At 40.5% G+C, this 25670-nt stretch overlaps 3 protein-coding genes across 3 annotated transcripts; 2 read left to right on the top strand and 1 right to left on the bottom strand.

Annotated features, from left to right (window-relative positions):
* The first annotated feature begins 3001 nt into the window (after positions 1 to 3001).
* Positions 3002 to 6022, top strand: rpl35 (ribosomal protein L35). Its single transcript, XM_085179506.1, has 4 exons — positions 3002 to 3117; positions 3571 to 3707; positions 4485 to 4566; positions 5834 to 6022. The coding sequence occupies exons 1-4, from the start codon at positions 3115 to 3117 to the stop codon at positions 5981 to 5983; spliced, it is 372 nt and encodes a 123-aa protein (XP_085035632.1). The 5' UTR covers positions 3002 to 3114; the 3' UTR covers positions 5984 to 6022.
* Positions 6023 to 6145: 123 nt separating this feature from the next.
* On the top strand, positions 6146 to 12536 carry LOC146507450 (uncharacterized). The gene is made up of 4 exons (XM_085180893.1): positions 6146 to 7855; positions 10707 to 10912; positions 11018 to 11248; positions 12340 to 12536. Exons 1-4 carry the CDS (start codon positions 7416 to 7418, stop codon positions 12534 to 12536), a joined length of 1074 nt encoding a protein of 357 aa, XP_085037019.1. The 5' UTR covers positions 6146 to 7415.
* Positions 12537 to 13790: 1254 nt separating this feature from the next.
* Positions 13791 to 23201, bottom strand: LOC146507449 (uncharacterized). The gene is made up of 5 exons (XM_085179504.1): positions 22518 to 23201; positions 19208 to 19387; positions 17942 to 18166; positions 14957 to 15098; positions 13791 to 14037 (listed from the first exon to the last, which is right to left on the bottom strand). Exons 2-5 carry the CDS (start codon positions 19350 to 19352, stop codon positions 13917 to 13919), a joined length of 633 nt encoding a protein of 210 aa, XP_085035630.1. The 5' UTR covers positions 19353 to 19387; positions 22518 to 23201; the 3' UTR covers positions 13791 to 13916.
* Positions 23202 to 25670: the final 2469 nt, after the last annotated feature.

Genomic DNA, 25670 nt, shown 5'->3' with positions numbered 1-25670 from the left:
CTGTTTGATACACTCTGATCTCTACGGCTGCTTTTCTCTCTCTCCTTTAACACCAGTGTGAAAAATATAGGCTGTATATAAATTCAACTGAAATAATACAACTGTGGTCAAAGTTTTCATGCATTCATCGTGGACATGAATGTGAAGTCATTTATGGTTCGTATTTCTTTGAACTAGTTTTTTTCCCAGGGTTGAATCTTTGTAAACACTGAAACATCGTACATGTTGACAAGGACACAGTCACTCACTCAAACACACTTCCTGTTGGCGATTGTTATTGACTAAAATTGTTAGCTTCTCTCTGTCAGCATAACGTTTTTGTTTGACAGCACTCACTGCAGCATCCATTACTAAGAACAGTGGGAAGTCGCAGAAGGAGAACTGTGAATTTACACAGGTTGGGAACGTCCATTGGACCCATTCCTAAACAACTACACTTTTCAAGATCATCAGTTCAACAATTGTACATAAGTACAAGTTATTCCAGAGTCTCACCGCCTCACCGATGTCTGGAAGAAGAGTCGAGCTGTCATTCTGAAATGAGACACAATGGTTAGGATGTTCAGGAGCAACCTGAGGGTCAGGTCTGCTATGAACTGCTAACAGCTGCTAATAACAGCATCCACAATGAAGTGAGTTTTACATCGCCATGGACCAAGAGAGTGCTGACCGAGAAAGAAGACCCCGCTCCGAAATAGACGTCTGCAAACTTGACATGAAGCCCTTTGGAGACCATTCAAAATAAAAAATAATACCCAACAATACAAAATAACACCCAGTTCTTCTTCTTGTTTTTTTTAAGTTGTTAAAGATACACACTGTATAAGCAGTCCACCCTGGAAAAAGAACGGCTGAAAGAAATCACTGAAGTCCAAAATGAAAATTTGTAAACTGACCACAGCTGTATGTGATAAAAAGGTGAATGCTCTGTAAATGATGAAAAGCTCTGCCTTCACCTGCCTTTGCTGATGTAAATCAAACTACATTCCACTTGGCTGTTTATAAAGAGAAATCTGTACATACTGTATGCATTGAAAACTTTATAAATCAGTGAATGTCAACAGTGATCCGTTTATATTTATGGTTACCATAGAGCTGAGCCCATACATGTTTCTGCCCCAGCTCGGCACACTGTCCATAACGGGGTCGTGTCCTGAGTGTCGGTCATGTGATTTGAAGTTTTATCTGTTTGTATATAGAGAAAGCAAGAGGACATCTTTGAATGCAGATTTGCCATCATGTTTTATTATTACAGGTAGCAGACTGACGTGGTTATGGACGCTCCGTCAGCTTTTATACTCTGAGAATCAAAGAAATGACGAATGCACTTTTGAACCTGGTTGATTTTGCTGTGTTAAACACTCAAAGAGCTTTTCTGCCTTTTGTTTTTAATGACTCAGTGACGTTTCTGTGACTGTTTTATTCTGTGACTCTGGGAGGCACCACTGATACAGAGTTTGTTGTGTGAAAGTCGGTGGAACCGGTGCTGTGCGTTGGTCTGGTTATTCACATTGGCTTTTCAACAGCTGTGACCACTTTATTTAGATCATAAAACACTCTTATGTGTTGCAAACTGTGGCCACCATGATATCACCCATTGGTTTATTATTATTATTATGAGGCCTCACCATTTTTTTATAGACACATTAACACTAAACAAGTAAAACGATAATGAAATACAAAACTTTCCTTACCAAAACTGGAGAAAGAGCTGATCCGTACCAGACCAGATAAAATCCATCAGATAATCCATTAAAATATCTCCAGTTCTGTGTAGTTCAGTTGGTAGAGTGCCACCAGCTACAGTTGTTAGCATGCTGCTAACTGTTATATCTGTATTCCAATAACCAATTTATGAAAAAACGAAAACTATGTGTTATGGGGGTGTTAATCCAAAGGCTTTCCAATGCTGTAAAAATGGGACACTTCATGGTCTGTCTGACTTTTAGCGGCAGCAGAAGTGGGCCCTAGAGGAACTGCAGTGATGGCTTGAACTTATAAAGCTTCAGTGTTTTTTTCTGCTTGTTTGTTTCCCCTTTAAAGAAAATGGAAATTGGAAAAGAAAAATGCAAACCCACACAGATTAGAAGTCTGTGTCCACAATTTATAAAATAAGGTGGATTCACAGAGCCTATTTTTGGTCATCTAAAATTATCCAGACCCCAGCAAGACTGTCCTATGTTTGTAACAATCCTAATACACTTAAGCACAAGAGAGAGGGGAAGATCTTGCAATGAGCTGAAGCATTAACTGTTATTTATTATTATTTGGTTTTCATATGTATCCATTTTCAGTGATTTCAACTTTCATAGGAAATTAACCAGGCTCATAATTCTTTCTCCCGTTTTTGCCATATTTTTCAACTAACCTATATTTGACAAGAGTGTAATAAAACTGGAAATTCTGTTTTTGGTGTGACACCAATATTTTTAGTGGCCCCCATATGGCCAGCCTTATGAAACAGGCCTGGAGGTGCCCCTGATGACCATGCAGATAATGGTTTTGGAGTTATACCAGGGAAAGCTGATATGTTTTGGTCGATGTGTCAGGGGTTTTTTTCCTAGCAGTGAACAAGAAAGATAAACGTAAAGGTAAATTAAAGGATCACGTAGTCTAGAGCTGTCTGTGTGAAGTAGTTTGGCTGTTTAGTTGGGTTTGAGAAACAGCACCTGCCTACAGCCCAGCATTTGTTTCAAATTCTGCACATTTGGCTAGAAAATCAACATTACCTGATTTTTCCCCACACTTCTGACACCACTGTGGCGATATAACTCTGATATACAACGTTTTTTGCACACGTCCCATGTCCTGAGATCAGGAAATGACAACAATGCAGTTGTATTTTTTTTGTTTAGCGGCTTCATTTGGTCTGTGATTATATCAAAGTTATATAAAAGTGTCTCTTTTCATTTGTTTGTACCTGTTTAGCTTCCGGGGGGTGTTCCACTGGAAGCGATTGCACTGCGTGGGTGGGTGTGTTGTTCAGTCCTCCGCGCCACGGTGGCGCTGTTTGCACGGTGAGAAACTGAAATGACGAAGAAAAAAATCTCCGGAAACGGCTTCTTGTGAGCACGCGGTGCGTCCGGCCTTTCCGACGGAGCAGCGAAAAGGAACATGGTGGGGGACTCTCACTCTTCGACTAACTGCCAAATTTTGGTCTTTAAGAGCCGCAGAAACCCGTCTGTTTCGTGCTATATGCGTTCATAAGCTTCTTGGGTACTTGTTAGTGCGTGTGTTGACAGGCAGGCTGCTACCAGAACAGAATAAAATGATTTATTACGGAGCGCTCATACCGACCAGCGCCGCTCAGCTGAGTTGCTAACCTGAAGCTAGTGGAGAAAATAGCGACAAGTAGCTGCTGCGTAGTTGAACCGAAGCATTTGGTACAAATAACGTATCCTTGTTAATACTGGTAGCAAATAGCTTGAATATTTCCCCTCAGTAATGCGAATGTGTAACGTACGGATGATAATGTTAGATAGTCTTGCGTTGTGCGTGTTAGCCGAGCTGATGGCGTGTTAGATGCCCATGCTCTCCTTACAACGTGTTTGCTTGTTTTCTGTCATTCAGGCCAAAATCAAGGCAAGAGATCTGCGGGGCAAGAAGAAGGAGGAGCTGCTGAAGCAGCTCGACGACCTGAAAAATGAGTTGTCCCAGCTGCGAGTGGCCAAGGTTACTGGTGGAGCTGCTTCCAAACTCTCCAAGATGTGAGTACTGAACATAAATCCTACTGAACCAAACCAACCCAGATGACCCTTAACTGGTCAGATGGATACTTGTAGTCAGGGATGCATGGGATGTCACTTAACATCTGATAGCACTTGAGTAAATACTTTCCCAACCACAGTTTTAATGTTTCGCTGTTGTTTTGCTGGGTTAATCTGGCTAATAGGTTTGGATTCCATGGCTCACTGCTGACACTTGAAGTACTGAATAAGTAATGACCCTAAAGTCAGCAAGTTCAGAGTTGGCACACACTGAGTTGTCCTGGGGATACATTTCTTTGCTATAGGTAACCCCATCTAAAGAAACTTGCATATAGTTTAACAGAAGTTTACATGGATGTTGAGTCATTTGAGTAACATGTGGCTGCTCAGACTTTTAGCTCTGGCTGATTTGTTGGCCGTGTCCCTTTTAATGTGTTTAGGAGGCCTGAAATACCCGAGAGTGAATATGAACAATGACTTAAAGGCTAAGAAGAACAAATGAAGAAACAATATTACCAGAAATGATTGTTTAAAGACCCACAGATTTGTCTTCATTTTTGCTTTAACATTGACTTTGGTCCAGTATTTTAAAAGCTTGTTTGTATATTGATGTGTGGTTCACTCTGTTTTTGTTGCCTGACCTGAAATACATACACAACAAGACATTTGTTAGAATCATTGCAGTTTTTTAAAGTACGTTAAAACAGCTAATGTGCTCTTGTCTTGGACACTTTCCTAAGTGGTTGCACGGCTGACTTTGCTGTTTACTCTTCACAGCCGTGTTGTTCGCAAGTCCATCGCCAGAGTCCTGACTGTAATCAACCAGACACAGAAGGAGAATCTGAGGAAGTTCTACAAGGTGAGCCCCTCCAGCTGTTCCCATGTTAAACACATCTGCCTGCTTCAAACTCTTCTCCTTCGGTTCTTGCTGATGCATCGCAGCTGATTACCAAAATTACTTGTGACTGTATTTGATATTAACAAGTAGAGGTGGGAATCACCATACAACTCACGATACGATATTATTGCAATTTTAAAAATATTTAGCGATATTCAGATTCTGTACATAAAGGTAAACTTTATCAATATTCATTTTCTCTAATATCAAAGTCTCACACTCAGTCTTTCTCTCATTTCAGTTTGATTGTTGACAAACTGAACGGTTTGTATTACAGTCTAGTCCAACTTAACTGAATCAACCATCTGGTACAATTATAGCTATTCTGAACTATGCAGTTTATGAAAACTATGCAGCCCCTTCAGCAACTGAAGAATTTGAAAGTAAATTAAAACAAAATATAATTTTACATTAAATAAAAAAGTTTTAAACTTAATTAAAATAAAACATGTCTTAAATTAAAATAAGTAAACTGTCATGTTTATTGCTGCCAAAAACAAGTTAAACACATTTGGACAGTGAAGGAATGTCAGGATTCTTGCTCAGAAAAAGGATCAACATGCTCTGAAGTCAGAGCACAAAAACCTTTTTGTAACAAAATATCGATTTCTGCTGTCCCTGTATCCATACATTATTAGCAAACAAAATATCACCATGCTACACAGTATCCATTTTTCCCCACCCCTATTAACAAGTAAGAAGTCTAAACAAGGCTGTGATGAGCCTGCTCTTTGTACCAGTAAGAATTACAAGTTCATTAAATGTTTTTGTTACTTCAATTTGATAAAATAAAGTTTGTTTCCACCAACATCAATTAAATTCATAACAGCTAATCGGTCGTTTGACTAAAACAAGTAATCACTGTTATTAACAACAAGATTGCTGCCTTTTTCCCATTTATTCCAGGCTTTAAGATAGAAGAGGTGTGTAATAGTGGGTCTTTGTTTGTTTGTTTTAAGCACAGGGTATAAAAGCTGACATGAGCCAGAATAACATTTAGAAACTTCTCCTGTGTCACTTTGTTCACTGTTACATGTTGTAAGGTTTTAGTGTAATCAGTGTGATGCTCTGATGCATCCGGATGCAGCCATGCTGAGTTCTTGTGTTTGCAGTGAACCCTCACACAAAACACTTTGCTCTCTAAAACGTGACACATCCATGCTTGCAGATGGATTTTTGATTGTGATTTCTGCTTTTTAGCTTTAACTGAAACAAACTGTTTTTGCAGGGCAAGAAGTACAAGCCCCTGGATCTGAGACCCAAGAAGACCAGAGCTCTGCGTCGCCGGCTCAACAAGCACGAAGAGAGCCTGCGCACCAAGAAACAGCAGAAGAAAGACCTCCTCTACTCAGTCCGCAAATATGCCGTCAAAGCTTAGAGGCATTTTCTAGTAACTAAATAAAATCTGTGGAACGTACTGTTTGTGTTGTTTCTCCATAAACACTTAAACACATACATGAACCATGTTTCTATGTTACAGTAACGTTGCTCTTTAGTGTCTTTGTTACAGTCAGAGGGATCATGTTTTGTCTGGAGCCTCTTAAAAATAAAAGTAGGCTCTGCTCCTCATTTGAACTCTGCTGTGGAGCTCGAATCACTTTTTTCTGATCCTAACTTTACAGGATTTCTAAGGACTTGCATAGTGGGCTTGTTTAAATGGGGGAAAAATCTCACTTTTGAACCCAATGGGTGTTTTTTTGGGGGGGGCTTCTAAAAGGAGATACCTGAAGTTAATTTGAGCAGCAATTCAAAGGGACATTTCGTGTTTATCAATCTAATGACCTGTGTATAGCCAAAAACACCACTAGAGGGCAGTAACATCCCAAATACTGAATGACTCCTGCTGTGAGTTTGTGAAGTCTTTATTTCAAAGGCACTGTGGCAACTACGAACAACTTAGTCAACATCTGCTTAATATCAGATCATGTCTGCCAACAGCAGCTCAGTGGTGGTGCTGGGTTAACTGGCACAACGCTGGAAGTCTCACTGCAGCCAATGACATGTTTTTCACAACAGGAGCTGGTACACGATGTTTGGGGACAAACATGTAAACCATTAGTCAGCAAACAGTGCCTCAATATATGAACTTAAACTATTTAAAGTTATACAACCATTTAACTTTGTGTTTTTAGGGCAACATGATGATTTCTGCCACAAACAAACACATTTAAATAGATCTGAAAAGACGATCAACAACTCATCAGACTGAAGTATAGAATTAATACAAAAGGCAAAAATGATGACATACAGCTGCTGGACCGCCTGCTTCATGTAGTTTGGGTTCTGTCGTTCATGCTGATGTGACTTTACACGTACAGCTTATCTAAACAACTATCTAACCCTCGATGGCAGTGATGCTCCCTTTGCAAGCTGCCTCTTTCAGGAGGATAACACGCCCCGCTGTACTGAAAACATTATTCGGGAAGGGTTTGAGGAACATGAAGACGAGCTCTTCATATCGATCTCAGCATCTGTTGGATGTGATTGACAGATCCAAACTGTACCTCTCTGTAGAAGCTCCACCTTGTTCACAGGTTCAGTTTAATTCAGTTAAATCGTACGTATATAGAACCAAATCACGCTTTATACTGCAAAGAGCCCACAATATTAATAATTAGCACCTGTAATAGTTCTAATTGGTGCTAATCTGAAGCCAGGACACCTCCACAGGTCCTGTAAAGTACACGTTGTATCAGTGCTGGTCTACTGTGCACATAAATGGTTTTAATGTGTGACGATGGGATTCTTCATGAGGACACCAGGCTTGTCTGTGTATGAGGGGCATTAATCTGAGCTTAGGAATGTGAGGAATGATAATCACCTTTACTCTAATTACTTTCCTACCCTCACCATACTGTCAGCTACACTTGAGGTGCCTCACAGCACATAACTCGCCGCTGTCCACTGCTGCGGCTCACACTGCCGGTATGGTCCCTGACGCCGTCTTCCTCACACTATCTGTTTGTTTGGGCCTGTTTCGCCCGACTGCCTCCTCTCACGGGAGATCTGCTAAGAAGGCAGGCTGCTTCAGAGTCAACAGCTGCAAATGCATCATGGAGAACGGCAGCGGAGTTATAAACCTGAAGGCTATGGAAGACGCAGACGGCTTCCTGGGTCGTTTGAAGCCCGTGGCAGCAGGCGGTGTGGACGCAGAGGTCCTCCTGTCCTTCAGCCCCTGCCAGCATTTCTCCCTGCCGGATGACTTCACAGGAAGTGACTGCACCGATGTCGCAGCATGCCTCATTGTCAGGTAGAACAGACGCATTACTCTAACGAGCATGTAGATTTATGTCACACCAACTGTAGAGACTATTCGCCTCAGCACGTCTCTCTGTGAATCTGAGCTGTGAACACCTGACTGTTTTAACCTGTGGTGAACATTTCGATAAACTCCAGTGTTTCCACCATTGATTAAGGCTCTTTGTACTCTGTGTTGGCATCCGATCCCAGGAAATGTTGAACTGTAGACACTTCGTTTCCTTCACTCTGCAGTTCATTTTTGAAGGAAACACAAAAACAAGGCCGTGGCTCACAGCTTGTTGAGTTTTCAGACTTTTTAAGAAAAACATTAAATGTTAAACATCTTTCTTCCATAGTTTGTAGACCTGCTTTGTGAATGTGAGCATAGGTTTTCTCTGGAGCACTCAAGGATGCCTCACATGTCTCGCACGGGATATTTTAACTGTAAGACACCAAGTTTCCCACATTCTAGTTGTTGATGCACCACTTGACCTTTTCCAACATCAGTATCGATGTCTTTAAAGCTCAAACAAAATGAGCACTTGCTGACATAAACTGGAAAGTACTGCTGTGAGGTTTCTGTTCTGGATTGCTTTAAAAAATCTCTGCAGGTTTCTCAGGTAATTTTATCCTGATTGTCCTGTTTTGTAAACATGTTTGACTCTGTTGTGCTGTTTTGTGTTTTCATCCTTCCAGAGATGGTTACGCATTGAGCTGACTCTTGTCTCGCGTCTTCATGAATGTGCACGTTCAGCTATAGTAAATGTGTTTTATTGGCTGAGAGAACCTTGCTAAACTCTCCAAACACTGCTCATCACATCCTCCTGTTCCTCACTGAGGACTGTTGTAAATGCATGTGTTCTAAATATTGGGGGAGTGTGTCCCCAGCGCTCCTGCCTGACATCTACACCCCGTCGTGACTCGAGAGGCCGTGCAGCTGCTGACTGAGATCACAGCGCTGTGTGTGTTCTTGGTGTTTGGGAGTAAAAACGTCCCGTGGCTGAAGAACCAGCCCAGTTAAAGGAATTTACTTATAGAAGTCATCTCTTTCCTTCAGTCGGGGGATGAATGTACAATATTGTGCAAAATTCTCACCACCCCTCGTTTCTTTATATTTTAGCCCCTTTGAACCTGCAGCTCTGATGGGATGTGTTTTTCTCGCCATTGAAAACATGCAGTTGTAGACTAATTGTTGCCTCTTTGGGTTTGATGTGACAGCGTCATTTTCTTTTTTTACTGAATTCACAAAAGTCTCCATCTGATCATGTAAACAACCTGTTTCCTCTAAATCCTCTAAAGTGACATTTGGTCATTTGTGATGAAGGTAAGTGGGTTATAAATAAATGTTGTCAGGTTGAAGTCTTTCAGTCGATTGCTGTGAGTGTTGTGTAAAGTTGTAAAGTGCAGTAGCTCAAAGTACTAACAATGAGAGGTGAAAGTAGCTCTTTACTTTACTCACTAACATGTTATATGACAAGCAGTTAAAGTTAGTACCTAAAAATGGTAAAATCTTTGCAAACACTAAGAAAGAATGAAAACCACAGTGAAACCTCCCTTCGTCTTCTTCCTCGTATCCAGAGCAGGTTGCAGGGCAGCAGCCTAAGCAGAGAGGCCCAGACCTCCCTCTCCCCACAGTCGAGTTCCCGGCCAGTCGTGAGCAGTGTTGGTCAAGTTACTTGAAAAAAGTAATCAGTAACTAATTACTGATTACTTCCCCCAAAAAGTAATCCCGTTACTTTACTGATTACTTATTTTCAAAAGTAATTACTTAGTTACTTTTTAAAAACACGATTTACAACCTGAATAGGTGATAAAGTGATAGATCTTTCAGCCCAATTCTACTTTTTCTACATAATCATACACATCTACATAATAGTTTTAATCTTTTAACTTTATGCATCAAACAAAAATTTAATTATATGCAACATTCACTGACTGGAAGAAATTAGTTTAACATTTAAACCTATTTTCTGCACATTCCAGCACATAAAATAAAATATTTTGTGTGTTTACACTCAGTCTTTCAAATAGATGCAAGTAAAACACAGCAGAAAATAAATAAAGTCAAAGACTAGCGGTCCTGTTGCTCTATTTTCACCTGTAAAGCAGGAGTGGGGTAGGCGGAGGTTTACCCTGGTGCAGGTGTGCTGCGGTCAGTGGAAGAATCCGCGAGTTTCTCTGTGAGTTTCTCATTACGTCGTAGCTACTCGGTGCTTGTTTGGAAGTTTAGGGGTTTTTTCGCTGTAAAAAGAAGTTTTCTTCCCACGCACAACGGACACTAATGTTTTTGTCACTTTTTATGGAATCAAACTCAAAGTAAGGTCAGTACTTCCACGCTTTAAACGCTGCACGCTCATACTCTCTCTGCACTCGATATATGATCCATTGTTGATCTGCACACAGCTGTTGTCACGAACGTCGCACTCGCTTACGTCACTGTCATGAGACGTTCTCGCAAAAAAATCACGGTTTTAGTAACGCAGTAACGCAGCGTTCCTACGGGAAAGTAACGGTAATCTAATTACTGTTTTTGCAATAGTAATCCCTTACTTTACTCGTTACTTGAAAAAAGGGCAGTAACGCGTTCTCTGGTCGAGAGATATCATCTCTGCAGCGCTACCACTACATTGGACACTGATGTGTCACTCCATACACATCAGTGTCCAACATGTAGTAAACTCTTTGAAAAGTACATGTTTAAAAAAATGAAGTTTTAAAATCATAATTCATGCACGACACGTTTAAACTCCTCCAACTGAATTCGTACTTAAACAAAACACCAGCAAAGAGAGTGAGGATGCTCAGAGTCTAAAACTGTGACCCTGAAAACATTCATTTTATTAAATATGCTTTTAAAACAGAGAATTTGAGATTATTTTATCACTAGAAGAAAACAATCCCAGTTTTTCTGCTTTACAAATGTACAGTCGCCTCACTCCCTGTGCTGTCTCTGTGAACAGGGATCACAGGCTCGGACACATCAGCCGGTATATCAACTATGGAAACCATGAAGGGAACGAGTTCTACTACAACGACACACTCAAGCTGCTGTCTGTCTCCTACTTTGGTGAGCCTCACTAACACACTAATCCAACATATGCAGACGTTTGTTACTGTGCTGCCAAACAGCCAACCTCCTCCTCCTCTTCTTCTTCTTCTTCTTCTGCCTCAGCTTCTGCCTCAGCTCACAACAAGGTCCCAATGACAGTCGTGCATTACCACTGTAATCCAAATCAGTCCACGTCTGTCAACCGAGAGCAGAGCCTGAGCAGCAGGGAGCCCCTGCAGATCTGGGTGGAGAGCCTCTGTGCTTGTCCAAATGCCTGCGCCGTGGGAGACCTGGGTGTAGGCACCATCTTCCTCATCATCCTCTCCTTCAGTGCAGCTGCATACTTCCTCCTTGGTAATGGTTTGAGTCCAATAAGTAAACCAAACCTAACAACTTATAAAATGCAACAAAATGAAGTAAGTTGTTACATTTTATCATCATGTCCTCAGCAGGAGCATGAAAGTGTTGCTTGGATTCAAAACAACATCATTTAGTGATGATGTCACAAAGTCCAACTGTTCAAGATGAAAGTTCAATTCAATTCAATTCAATTCAATTCAATTCAGTTCAATTCAATTCAATTCAATTCAATTCAATTCAATTTTATTTATATAGCGCCAAATCACAACAAAAGTCACCTCAAGGCGCTTCATAGATACAGAGAAAAGCCCAACAATCATATGACCCCCTATGAGCAGCACTTTGGCGACAGTGGGAAGGAAAAACTCCCTTTTAACAGGAAGAAACCTCCGGCAGAACCAGGCTCAGGGAGGGGCGGGGCCATCTGCTGTGATTGGTTGGGGTGAGAGAAGGAAGACAGGATAAAGACATGCTGTGGAAGAGAGACAGAGGTTAATAACAGATATGATTCAATGCAGAGAGGTCTGTTAATACATAGTGAGTGAGAAAGGTGACTGGAAAGGAAAAACTCAATGCATCATGGGAATCCCCGGCAGCCTACGTCTATTGCAGCATAACTAAGGGAGGATTCAGGGTCACCTGGTCCAGCCCTAACTATATGCTTTAGCAAAAAGGAAAGTTTGAAGCCTAATCTTGAAAGTAGAGATAGTGTCTGTCTCCTGAATCCAAACTGGAAGCTGGTTCCACAGAAGAGGGGCCTGAAAACTGAAGGCTCTGCCTCCCATTCTACTTTTAAATACTCTTCAAAGTGATGCAAAGCAAATAGTGAGACTGTATACAAGTAAGTCCAAACATCAGGCCATGCTCATTTAATTTTCATTTAATGTGCAAAATTTTGTTTAAAAAAAGTTTATAGTTTCTTCCCATCTTCTGTCGGAGAGAGGGGAACGTAGATGTTCATATAAACATAGCCAAGTTTCCAGGAATCCCTGTGAGCCCAGAGCTCAGGCTCTCGTCTGCTCTGAATATGTTTCTGCTTGTAAGTCAGTGAGAGTCGCTCACGGCTGTTCTTCTTCTGCTCACAGGCTCCTGTGCACTGAGACCCTTTCGCAGCAGCAGCGGTGCCCAGATCTCTCCAGAGCACAGTGTGTGGTGCATCATCTGCTACCTGTTTGCCGACAGGAGGCCGGCAAGAAGACACGACACAGATGCGACAGATTGCACGCAGGACGGCGAACACTGCAGCTCGCTTCAGCCTGGCTCGTTTCTACAGTGTGCTTAAAGCACAATGAGAACAATCACACAGCTCTTACAGAACAAGTCAGACCCTACAGTTGATTTGTTGAATCCTTAATAAAAGACACTAACTAACAACCAGCAGTGATGATAGCAATAACACACTGTCACCTTAAAAGGAGAACTTTAACTTTAGCCAAGAAGTTTTTCTTTGTACAATTAACAAATCAAACGAAAAAGAAAAGTAACTCCAGCTCGTTCATTTTCCACTGCTGCTGGAATAACTGGGACTTTAAACTGAGAATATTCAGTCAATCGAGAGATTTGTTGATTGTTGATTTGTTTTTATTGAGCCACGAGACGGCAGATTTACAGGATGGATGCAAACAGTCGTGAGAGAAACTTGACAGACGCTGTTTTAGCTGTAATGAAAGAAAGGACTGACGTTAGGTGGGTAATGAATGATCAGGCATCGAACATCCTGCTGGTCCTGACAGAGGACAGGCTGCTGCTTTAGAGACAAGAGTGACTGGAAAACAGGCTTTTTCATTGTTTTCTGACACATCACTGAGTCCCTATTGACTCTCATGTTAAGACTGAAGTGCAGCAATAACCTGTAACTTGGCCACTTGGGTTTATAAAGACTTAAAGTTAGAACAGTGACAACAATAACCAACAGCAGCAGCTGCAGCTGATAGTGGACGCCTGTCAGCAGACAGCTATGGACTGTGTCCTGGTGCCTTTGTTTCCAGAAGGACAGCTGACGCAGAAAAATCACACATAGTTATTATAAATATATAAATATAAGTAAAATAAATGAGTTATTTGTTTTATATACTAAGAAACAAACGTCTTTAACAAAATAATACACAAATTCTTCTTTCTATTCATTGATTCTCAGTTATTACAACACAAAACACATAATCAGGTAAACTGAATAATCATGAATCCTAAAACTGATAAAAGTCCAACATCCGTGTGGATGGAAGAAAAGCTGAATGTGGAGCGTAACAAAATAAAATGTAGCTGTAGTTACAGGTGAACACACCTGAGCAACACGGCCTTCAAACTGACTGGAAGTGCTTGATCAGCTCGTCACATGACTTCATGACTCTGTGGTTTCTGTCGCTCGAATAAACTCAAGTCTTCAGTTGTGGTTTGTTTTTCTAGTTTGTTGCTACAGCTGTCATTTGTCCAGGTTTTATTTTGAAACAACACTCCTGCTCCACTAACAGTACATGTATCGCTCTGGCGTGTCAGCTGTCCACAGAGATCTCATTAGTTTGACGTTTTCTCAAGTGTCGCTGATGTCGTTGATATATATTCTGAGGAGAAACTGCACCACCTCATTAGGTGTGTTTGTGTGTTTGTGTGTGCTGGTCATGTGGTGACTCTTTCAGGGTTAAACTGGCTAAGGAGGTTGTGATCAGTTGGTGTCTGTGATGCTGCTGAGTCCTGGATTCGGCTCGTCTTCACTGGTGTGTGACATGTGTGAGATGGTTAGTTTGACCTCACGTTCTTCACCGCTGGTCTCCTCTGATAAATTCCTGCAAGGAAACACAACGAATATGTCCCAGTGTGAACCAGTATGATAAGTGTGTGTGGTACATATGTTTTTGTGCGTATGCAGGAGTACCTGAGCTGTTCCTACGAGATGTTTTAGACTATTTTTAAAAGCTAACTAATGTTTTGTTTTCTAGTTTGTCACTGATCTTCACCACACCGGGAATAAAACGTCTCTAGCTAGGATGTAATGGTACATTGTTACTTTCGGAAGTTTTGTTTTTTACTGATGATCCTTTGAGAAATGTAATAAACATTCCCAGCAGCAGGGGGCAGCATGTTACCAGCGACTGGGTTGAGATATTTTTTCCTCAAGAACAAGAATATAAATGAGAAGAAACTGAAATAAATAAGATGTTGTTAATGGTTAAATTCTGCGTACACCCTCCTGTGATGCAGCTTCATGTTATATAAGCACAGCTCTGTCCTGGTCCATTATCAGCTCTCCTGAACACACTGATGGGAATAATATGCAGTCGTTCTGCTTACACCCGGCTGTGTGGGATTACTGCTGTTGGCTCTGAGAAACAAGACAAAGTTGTACATGCTTGATAAACACAGTCCCAGTGAATCCCAGGGTCTCCCTCTGTCACTGCACTGGTATTTTACTGAGCTTCTTTTTATAAAACATCCTGTAACTTCATCCTTTTCCCTTCTTTGTTGCATGGAATAATGCCATGTAACAAATCCCATTCAGGCCCAGCGGACATGACTTTCCATGCACTGCAGTTGCTCTAATTGCTTGGGAAAATAGTTTTCGTCTCCCCACCCTCGTGCTGACATCACTTCTGAGACCTGTTTGGGAAAAGAGGGTGAAAACTACAAATTGTTTATCCCAAACAAAGCTGAAAGTGATGCAGATTCATCGTTTCCTATGACTGAGAACAGCCTCTGTGCTCTTACCTCATCTCCCGTCCGTCTGTGTCCTGCTTCTCATCTTCACACAGTGATGACGGCAGATATAGATGGAGCTCTGAAACCTTTGTGGAAGCAGGACGGGTGTGTCGAGCCGGCCTCTCGCTGTCGCAGTGGGTGCTCGAGCTCTCTGCAGAGTATGTTTCAAAGAGTTGATCACTCTAAGACACGCAGCTTTGAACTTAGACACATCTACACTGCAGATGTCATTTAGCGCTTGATCTGGGTGATAGATGATAGGGCATGACTACATCTGAACAACTGTGTCTGCTCATCACTAGAGGATATCCAAAAGGCAATTACCCAAACTGCAGCAAAAACATCCATTAATCCAAATACAGCAAAGCCAATAGAATAATAGAGAAAGAATGCAAAACAGAGACTTTCATGTCAGCTGGCAGTGAAATGAGATTATTTGCTTAAGTCACCACAAACATCTGTTTCTCTCCAAAGCCAGAAGAAGAATTCATGTTGTCTGGATATGATTATAGAGATTTACAGGCAGATGGAAGCTGTTGTGTTTGTGTGCATGTGTGTTGATCAAAAGCTCTTTTAAGTGGTTAGCAGTGTGAAAAACAGCAGCTTTAGCCATCATTACTAAATGTACACGTGAAGATAGTTCTCAATAATAAAGACGATATTGTGTTTGTTTTATCAAATCCCCAAATCACATCTGCTTGATTTTCATCAAACTACAGAATTTGTCAAAGCTGAACATCAAAGACGTTTCTTAAATACCTCTACATGAATCTGAATGACATCTACGTCTTACTTCAAAGAGCATTTACTGGGCTCAGGCTTGAGTTTGCTTAAAAATCACATCTTTAAAACCATGAGGTTACAGTTCAAATGATTCATTTTGACATTTTCGTTTAAGAACTTTTATAATTGATTGATCCAAATAGTAACATTGTTATGAACAGAGGGACGTTAACTGAAGCCGAAGCCTATGGGATGGATGAATCTGAAGAGGCTGTGTTTCTGTCTTGATTGGTAACAATTAGGGATGCACCGATACCGATACTGGTATCAGGGCCGATACTGTAAAATGTGTGTGTACTCATACTCGTAAAAGTTAACCGATACCATGAACCGATACTAACTTATTTCATTAATCAGAGGGTGGCTTGTCATTTCTGTTGTAGTTTTTTAGATTGGCCACTAGGGGAAACTGGAGGCTGCTGTAGCTAGGCTAAACAAATGTCAGCAGTGTGGAACAGCCAACTTTAACTCAGGTTTTGGAAACGCGATGAAAAATGTCAAGAGAAAATCCACGGGCAGTTAAAATAACAGAGGCTCGACTCATTTTATCGCTCTGGATGACCAGCCAATGCCGGTCGTGGAAAACATAGGATTGCACCGTCTTCTCAGCAAACTCGAGCTGCGATATGAAATTCCCAGCCGCCCATACATCAGGGAGATAATGGTGCCAAAACTTTCTGAAGAGGTAAAGACAAGCAGTGTGTGTGCGATGTCAGTCCTCGGTTTAACGGCACAGTGGACTGATGATCCACGGGCAGGTGAGTTTGTTCGTCAATGCCAAATACTTTTGTTATTTTGTTTGTTTGTTTACAATATGGACACTCTGCAATAATTTAACAGTTTATTTTATTCCAAACAGAAGTGTTTATTTATTATTCTGAAAGCTCGAGACAGTGCCAATAGTTCAGTGATATTTTGTTAAATTACAATGTGGAGACTCTGCAATAATTTAACAGAAGTGCTTATTTTTCACTTGAAATTTTTTTGTGGTCATTTTTATTAAGATTTTATTTTTTATCGGCAGAGAATAAAATAAAACCTGTCTTCCAATTCATTGTATTTGTGTGTGTGTGTGTGTGTGTGTGTGTGTGTGGTAGAAGTATCGGTTTTTGTACTCTGTATCGGCAAGTACTCAGATCCAAGTATCGGTATCGTATCGGTTTGAAAAAATTGGTATCGTTGCATCCCTAGTAACAATAAGACAGAATCAGTCTGCTGTTAATGTGGGACTGAATGGGCTCAAGCTGTGAATGAGATGTTTTTAATAATGTTTTTAATGATATGGAAAAAAAACTGTAAACACAGAGATCCCTTAACTACTTAAATTCAGTCCAGCATAAGTAGAAACAGAAATTTTTAGCATCAGTAGCGAGGCAGGACAGCGATCGCCTTGAAATACTGAACATGAACACTTGAATGTATCGCACATTTTTCCTGGTTGCAAGGAGGCTGCAATCCTATTTGTACTTTAGTGTGACTGAACTTTAGGATTGCGCTTTGTAATGTGTCACATGACCAAATGATACAAACTCCCCTGAAATTTAATGGGATTTTAATGTGTTTTATTTGAAACAACAGTGACATTTTCATATTTCATATTTATCTTACAGGAAATAAGAAATAACTGTAATATAAGTCATTTTAAATAGTGCGATGTTAAGCTCTGCATACATGTCTGCATTTAAAGGGAAAGTACACACAAATAAGACTGCAAGTCATTTTAAGCTGTGTGTAACTTCCAAGCAATTCAGTGGAAAAACAACATTTTCCCGTCTTTATATTCACTGTGCTTTTAGTGCCAATGACCATGTTATACTTGTGGCTTCACCTTGGCTTTCTATATTTGTGTTATGTATGTATTGGTTTGCATCACGGATGTTTAATTAGTCAGTTGTCCTTTTGTACTAAAAACACAAGAACTGATTTCATTTTTCATATTAGAAAAATAAATAAACAGCAGCAAATACTGCAGGACATGGGCCCATGTTATCTTATAATGATGGAGCCAAGGCAAAATTAAAGAAATAATAACTTTTCAAAAATATTTATATTCAAACCAAAGTGTAAGTGAGAATAAATCGAGTTGTGTGGCGCATTTTTCATCTTTTTGTCCTGTTAAACAAACATATTTGTGGATCTAGTGTAGAATCACTAGAATTAAGCAAATGTAATGAAGTCATTAGCACTGGACGTGCTTTTGGATTCATTCACCTGTTCTTCCATCGACTGGATCGTTGCTTTGGCCCACAGTGGGCGCTCCACTTTGTGAGGTCATCTCAGGTCTGCTCCCAGGTTTGGACCTTGATGCTGGTTTTGCTCTGCTTTCCAGCCTCAGCCTGATGCTGCTGAACAGTTTCTCATCTCCTCCCCCTCTGCTCTGTGGGATCACCCTTCCACTGCTGGGCCTCTGCAGGAGGGGGCAGCAGTACCCCTGCACTGTCATAGAAACTTGGAAAATTAATCTTCATCGTATTATATACAATATTTATAAAAACAAATGGGAATAACTCCATACATCACAAAACAAGACAGTTTTTATTCTCCTGACATTTACACCTGTCTTTTCCTTGCATGCACCACCAATACAGGCTTTATAGGCATGTTAAGGAGAAGGGAGAGCCTGGAGATGGCAGCATCATATTCCACATTGAGATAAATATCTTGTGAGTGCCTTCTTAAGTGGAAGCTCCAACTTTTAAAAAGTAAACTAAAGTGAAAAGAAAGAAAACTTTACTGTTAATCACAACTGAAGGTGTGCTGTGGTATCAGGCAGCAACAATGTTGCCAGTTAAGTCTGTAACAGGTTGAACTGTTGTGGATCAGCTTTGTTTGAAGTCAAATAAAACACTGTGATAAAACATTACAACATGTGACGTATGAAATATCATTTCACAGGAATATTTATCTTTCCACTGGAACTGGTTTGTGTAACACTGACTGCAATCACAGCATGTTGTCAAGACTGCACCATGAGTAAAAAATAAATAAACAAAAAAACAATATAAATTATTTACAAAGAAAATAAATAAAAATTTAGTAAAAATATAGTAACTAATATAATATATAAATGATAGTCAATAATAACAAAATAATAAAAGTAAAAGATAAGCACTGCAGAAAATGACACGTTAGGTTAAAGCTGGTCTGAAGCTGAACAACCTAATGAAGAGAAGTATGTTTTCAGTTGGCAACTGAAGACTGATAGTGAGGTAGATGAGCTAATCTGAAGAGGGAGGAGCTAATCTGAAGAGGGAGGAGCTAATTTGAAGAGGGAGGAGCTAATCTGAAGAGGGAGGAGCTTCCAGAGTTCTGGGGCTGAAACTGAGAATGTACAAGCCAAGCAGGAATTTATAATTACTGGAAGGTACTGAGAAATGAAGTTAGCAGCATGGGACGCAGAACTGCTAGATACCATGGAGTGAGGCCACGTGAGCACTTGTATGTGATCCACAATATTTTAAAACTGATACTACACACCTTGGAGGCCCAAACGCTCAGAGTCTCTGGACGAAAGCCACGTGCCAGTAGACGTCCTGAGTCTTGGTGGAAGGAGGTGGAGTCCTGTACCCGCTTGAAAGGATTTGGACTTAAAGTTCCTTCTTTGCTCACTGTGGTCGTTCATGCTTTCACCTCTGTCACAGTGCTGCTGTCATTCATCTGTCAGCAAACATGCAAAGACAGACAGGACACAGGAAGTAAGCATCAAATGTACCTTCACTAGGTTTGTTTTTGAACACTATTACATTAAGCACTTTTATGGGCCTTGCAATTCTCATGAAATTAAGGAGTTACATGAAAAAAATACTTCTAAAGAATCTGCACTGAACTTAGTAGGAGCTGAAACATATATATATATCTTTATATATATATATATAGATATATATAAAAAAATCTGCATTCTCAGAGTAAAACCATGGTTTACATGTTACAACATAATGTGTCAACCACATGGCCTGGCCTGAATATTTCTTACTCTGCATACAGGAAGTCTGTAGGCGGTGCACAGGGCCTGGGACATCTGTACCACATTAATTAATATTTTTTTAATTATTCATCTAAAGTCTCAGCAATGCAGAAAGTCATAAATAAAAAAAACATTTTATTTTGGTTTCCTGTGCACACTAAACAACTCATCTTTGTGTGTTTGTTTCTTTATTTGTGGTGAGTACTAGTATAAAATCGAGACTGCAACCATTACTGCTCCATCTGCACGTTATTTTCAAATAAACTTAATTTTTTGGTAACAAAACATTTGTGTAAAATTCCCACAAAACTGTAAAAATGTCCAAAATCAGCCAAGATGACATGTTGATATATGAAATTCAACAGTCTGTGAACCAAAATATGAAATGTATTATAACACATGACTGACAACACAGCAGCAAATTCAGCAGTTTTTATGCTGATTAAAGGATCTAAATGGAAAATACAAATAGATGCTGATTTATTTTCTAATGGCTGATTATCAGTTTAGTTACTCTCATGCTTCTTTTAAAGAAAGTCTTTTACTCCTTCACTAATTCACAGTGTTGCCTTTTGTCATGATATCAATTTGCTTGCATATGGATATATGCGCCTGGTGTGTTTTCTCAGACTGAAGAAAGAATTAAAATCAAAACCTTTAGCTAGTGTGGTAGTCAGTGTTGGTCAAGTTACTTGAAAAAAGTAATCAGTAACTAATTACTGATTACTTCCCCAAAAAAGTAATCCCGTTACTTTACTGATTAAAGTCAAAGACTAGCGGTCCTGTTGCTCTATTTTCACCTGTAAAGCAGGAGTGGGGTAGGCGGAGGTTTACCCTGGTGCAGGTGTGCAGCGGTCAGTGGAAGAATCCGCGAGTTTCTCTGTGAGTTTCCCATTACGTCGTAGCTACTCGGTGCTTGTTTGGAAGTTTAGGGGTTTTTTCACTGTAAAAAGAAGTTTTCTTCCCACGCACAACGGACACTAATGTTTTTGTCACTTTTTATGGAATCAAACTCAAAGTAAGGTCAGTACTTCCACGCTTTAAACGCTGCACGCTCATACTCTCTCTGCACTCGATATATGATCCATTGTTGATCTGCACACAGCTGTTGTCACGAACGTCGCACTCGCTTACGTCACTGTCATGAGACATTCTCGCAAAAAATCACGGTTTTAGTAACGCAGTAACGCAGCGTTCCTACGGGAAAATAACGGTAATCTAATTACCGTTTTTGCAATAGTAATCCCTTACTTTACTCGTTACTTGAAAAAAGTAATCGGATTACAGTAACGCGTTACAAGTAACGCGTTACTGCCCATCTCTGGTGGTAGTTAATCAGAGGTCTGTTCTCCTAGAGTCAACCTACATCCATTCAAACCTCATGACTGAGAGGAGCGAAAACAAAAATACACTCAGGAGTGTGCATCACCTCAGGGTCAACTCACAACCTCTGGGATAAAAATAATTCTAAACAGGGAGGGCACGATGGATGTATCTGTCTTTGTTTGGGTGTTTGTTGGATGCCGCCCCCACCACGATGCCGCTCTGGGCAACTGCCCATGTCGCCCGTATCAAAAACAGCTGCTGGCTCTGGCCATTGTGCTTCTCTGTATTATTGCACTTCCAATATAAACCACCTTTAGGCAACAGTTGTGATTTGGCACTGCATGAATCAAAATGAATTGAACTGAATTAAACTGAGTCTTTAAATCACATTTGGACTGTTTTTGTGATTGTTCTTGTAATTTAAAATCCAATGTGGTCTTTAGTTCATTTTGTGCATGTTTGTTTGTTTCAGATCAGCTTAATGCCCGGTGTCAAAGCAATGGACAAGACAAGTGAAAGACAGTGCAGGGATGGTGGAGTGGGTGAAAACAAGTGTTAGGGATGATTTGTGACAGCAAAAGCAGCAGAAGTGAAAGAAAAAGGAATGAAAGTAAGCTTTAAAAGGCTGCAGTGACAGGAGACAGCTGGAGGTTGCAGATGTAAAGATGTCAAGGTCAAGTTAGAGAGGTAAGGTTGAGATGGTTTGGACATGTGCAGAAGAGGGATGGAGGATAAAGTAGACAATACTCCATGTACATGTTGAATATGGAGCAGCGAGGCAGGAGGAGAAGAGGAAGACCTCAGCAAAGGTTCATGAATGAAGGAGGACATTCAGAGAGTTGGTGTGACAGAGGAGGAGGCCAGGCTTAGATGGAAGAAGCCGAGATGAAGAAATCAACCTTCAGTACTTTGTCCTCTTTGTCATGTTGTTCAGTGTGTAACCCTTCTGTTTCTGAATCTAACTCTGGTCCTAAGAGAAATAAAACATTACTAATCACAACCACATGTAACAGTTGGGTGCCCCTCCCTCACCCTAGGTCATGCAGACGGCCTCTTCCTGTTCTCCCTCCCCACTTTTCCCAGGTGCTTGCTAATAGTGGATGATCCTCTCTTTAATAATGTGGAGTCTTTATCTCGCAAAATAAAGAATCGTGAAAAGACTGTGAGCTGACACTATCTAGATAACGCTGCATGTTGTGGTCAGCAGCAGACTGATTAGAGAATAACCATTTATATAAGAAGACCTGACAGACGTTTGTTTCTAACCTGGGACAATCCTGGCCAGCTGTTCAAGCCTGCTTCAACAGCCTCGTGGATTTTAAAATAAAACAGACGGCATGCACCTCTGGAACAGATTTGGCTCTTTGGTTTCAGTGACTTGGACTTGCGGGGTTATCTACAGCATTTTAACAAGAAGCATGTGTGTGTGGTTAGAGTTACAGTTCATTAGACTGTCTTTCAGCAACTTTCTAACTATGATAAAAGTTCTGCTCTTACCTGCTCTAATTCAAGCCTTTCAGCACGTCTCCCTGAGGAACCACATAGTGCAGCGTTGAATGAAATCCCATTTTGTAATGTTCCTCTGAGTATGCATCCACACCCAAACGCTGATTTTAGGAGCAGGCGTGTTGCTGTAGTCCTACTCCACTGTTGCTAAGGAGCCGAGCGCTGCTCTCTGGGTGTGTTTGTGGTTGGTAGGGGGGCTGAAGAGGTGGGGTGACGTGTTTTTCTTCTGTCATAGTTACGAGCCTCGGTTTGTATGTTACAATGGCATTATAGTCGATACGACTGCTGTCTGGTTACCATGTTGAAGGTCTGAAGCTCAACAATGGGCTGAAAACAGCTGATGGAGTTTATATGATCACGCGCAGCATGTTCATGATTTGACCCTGTGGTGTTTTTCCTCCTTTCCACTGGGTTAATTGGTGGGAACAGGGCTGCTGGAACATGGCAGCAGCATCGAGAGGCCTGTTAGTCCTGCGCCAACAGAGCTGTGGTTCAAGCTGTTAAAGCGTGAAAATGAAATCCAAACCAAGTGTTGTAAACTATCCCAAAGTACAAGAGTTTATGGGTAACAGACATAAAAATCAGAAATGATGCTCATTATTATAGATGTGAACACTTTGAATCAGGACTGTCTGAAATCGCCACAGGATACCAACATTATTCCAAGTTAGAGCTTGTAACTAACTAACTAACCAAACTCTTACATACATACTGTTGTGAATATTCATATTGTGGCGTGTTGGGGGAGCAGCTAGTTCTCTCCCATCATGCCTTGGGACACGTGCTGCTGTTTAGATGTTCTTGTTTGATTGTTTATGGTCACGTTACTTTTAACTGATATCTTCAATGTTGTGTTTATACTACGGTACAAAGTCACTGACAGTTATTGTTTTATAGAAATGCGGTACCATAAGTGAGTTCTGTTACGCTGTTATTGACACTTGAAGCACATTGTAGCACCAGTAAGTGTTTAATACAGAGCTCCCCCTGTCGGTTTGGGGTTGAACAGCAGGCTACAACTTAGAGCAAATCTTAGAGCACAACTTAGAGCTTCATTGCTAAGATTTCTTTGCGTGCCACAATGTTAAGCATGGCTATAACTTCCAAATAACAAGCTCAGTGGATGTACAGATGTACATTTCTGTGAGCTACAGACTTCTCTCTTTAGTGTGTTTCAGACTGTTTGTTTTTCTCTCTCTCTGTATAACTTCAGAGCAGGTTCCTAACCTGGTGCTCTCAGGTAGACAGAGCACATCAGCCCACCTGCTGATCAAACCACCTGTTTAAGAGAGATAACAAATCAGAAGAAAGAAGGCTTAATGGGCGAGGGGAGGGAACTAAAGCATTTTGTTTCAGAGAGAGGATGAACTGAGGGGCTGAACAGTGTGATTTTAACTGCACCATGCAGTTACTTTAATGTTATTTGTTATCTTTTAAAAGTTAACATTCATTATGAGCGACACACTTGAGCCCGGACTTGCACTTGCAGCACTTTATTGTTTCTGTGTTATGTGGTTTTATGATTGGGTGAAACTGACCATGCTTACGATTGGGTGTATATATGGATGTAGATATATGTATATACAGTATATGTATAGTATTTTTAGTGTATTTTTATACATTTTTTTTATTTTTATTTTTTTTATATTTTTAGTGTCACTGTTGAAGGCTTCTTGTCTTATCTTTTGTTCCAAGCTTCATAGATTCGGGTTGGGGAATAAAGTTATTCAATATGGATTTTTTTTAATGTCAACAGTAAAGTAAATGTAGGCAGACAGACACATATATCCTCCAGTATGTGGTTATGGTTGTTTTGGGAGTGTCTACTTTTCTCTGTAGTTTAGAACTTATATTTTAGTTTTACTTGAAGTATTTTTTTTTTGGCCGTGAGCTGTTTTTACTGCAGCAAAAAGGTAAAACAGCAGTTTGAGATTAATGGACGACCAAAATTACTTATTGCCTTTGGTTGCTGAGAAGATGGGGAGAGAACCAGGTGGGCAGCTACTCACAGGCAGGTAACATCTTCAGAGCAACTTTGGTCAATCGAGATGGCAATAAAATGACAGTTGGCTATCACTCATATTAGCATGGCACTGAGCTGGCAGTTACAGTAATACAGCAATTAACTTTGATAAACTGGCAAAAACCTCAAACGTGCCACTGTCACATACACAGAAATTTACAGTAACTATTTACATTAAGCATCCAGCAAGAACCTGATAGATTTGAAATTCAGAAATCCTCCACAAATAGTGACGGACTTTCTCTGCAAGAAAGTGATTTATGTGCAAAACATCACCAAAATGTGAGCAGCTGCGAAGCCTTTGAGCCATTATTTGAGAAATTTTGCTAATCTGAGAGACTAGCACATGTTTTGCTCGTCACCAAGAGGTTGCTTCCTTTTACTCTAATATGAGTGAAGCATTCAGACACAATATTAAACCCACTGAGAGCAAATGATACAGATCATCTTGTTAAAATGCTTGGAAACATTGTTTCCTAGCAATCATGTGGACACATATCACACACCTAGAGAGAACAAACAAACCTTCCTCTATGGAAACAGCACTTCCTGAAATCAGAAGCCCCCCCCCCCCCCCCCCCTGCAGGATAATGCACCACAAAACCTACTCAGAGTTGGCTTGTACAAAAGAGACTATGGCATCCAAATGCATGCAGAGGTCTTGTGTTAATCATGTAGTGACTCACAGTTCTTTTGATAGCATGAGGTCGACGCACACAAGATTATACCAGAGATTCAGAGACTTTATCTAGAGCACCACTTTATGTGAGCACTGCAGAGACAAAAGGAAGTGCATGCAAAGATGCCTGGCTGGGTAGTGAGCTGTGTTATGATGGCACATGCTTTAAAATGCCTCATCGACAGGATTTCAAGCAGGATTTAATTTTTATTTCACAACACCATTTTATAATGGTGCAATCAGAGATATCCTGCAGGCAGCAAAATGAGGCAGTATACCTATAGAAACTCCCGGTGACGGTGTTTTGTTCAGCTAAATGCTATGTTGTGCATTTAGCCATATCGTCAGCTCAGCTTCAGTTTTCTTTACCAGATAAAAACGTTACCAAACAGCTCTGTATATAATCTGTATGCAAATGAAAAGTAACATGTGCTCCTGAGGG

This window comes from Neolamprologus multifasciatus, chromosome 12, assembly GCF_963576455.1.
Source record: "Neolamprologus multifasciatus chromosome 12, fNeoMul1.2, whole genome shotgun sequence".
Taxonomy (NCBI): Eukaryota; Metazoa; Chordata; class Actinopteri; order Cichliformes; family Cichlidae; genus Neolamprologus; species Neolamprologus multifasciatus.
Note: the sequence above shows the minus strand (reverse complement) of the source record. Positions and strands in the feature narration are given on the sequence as shown.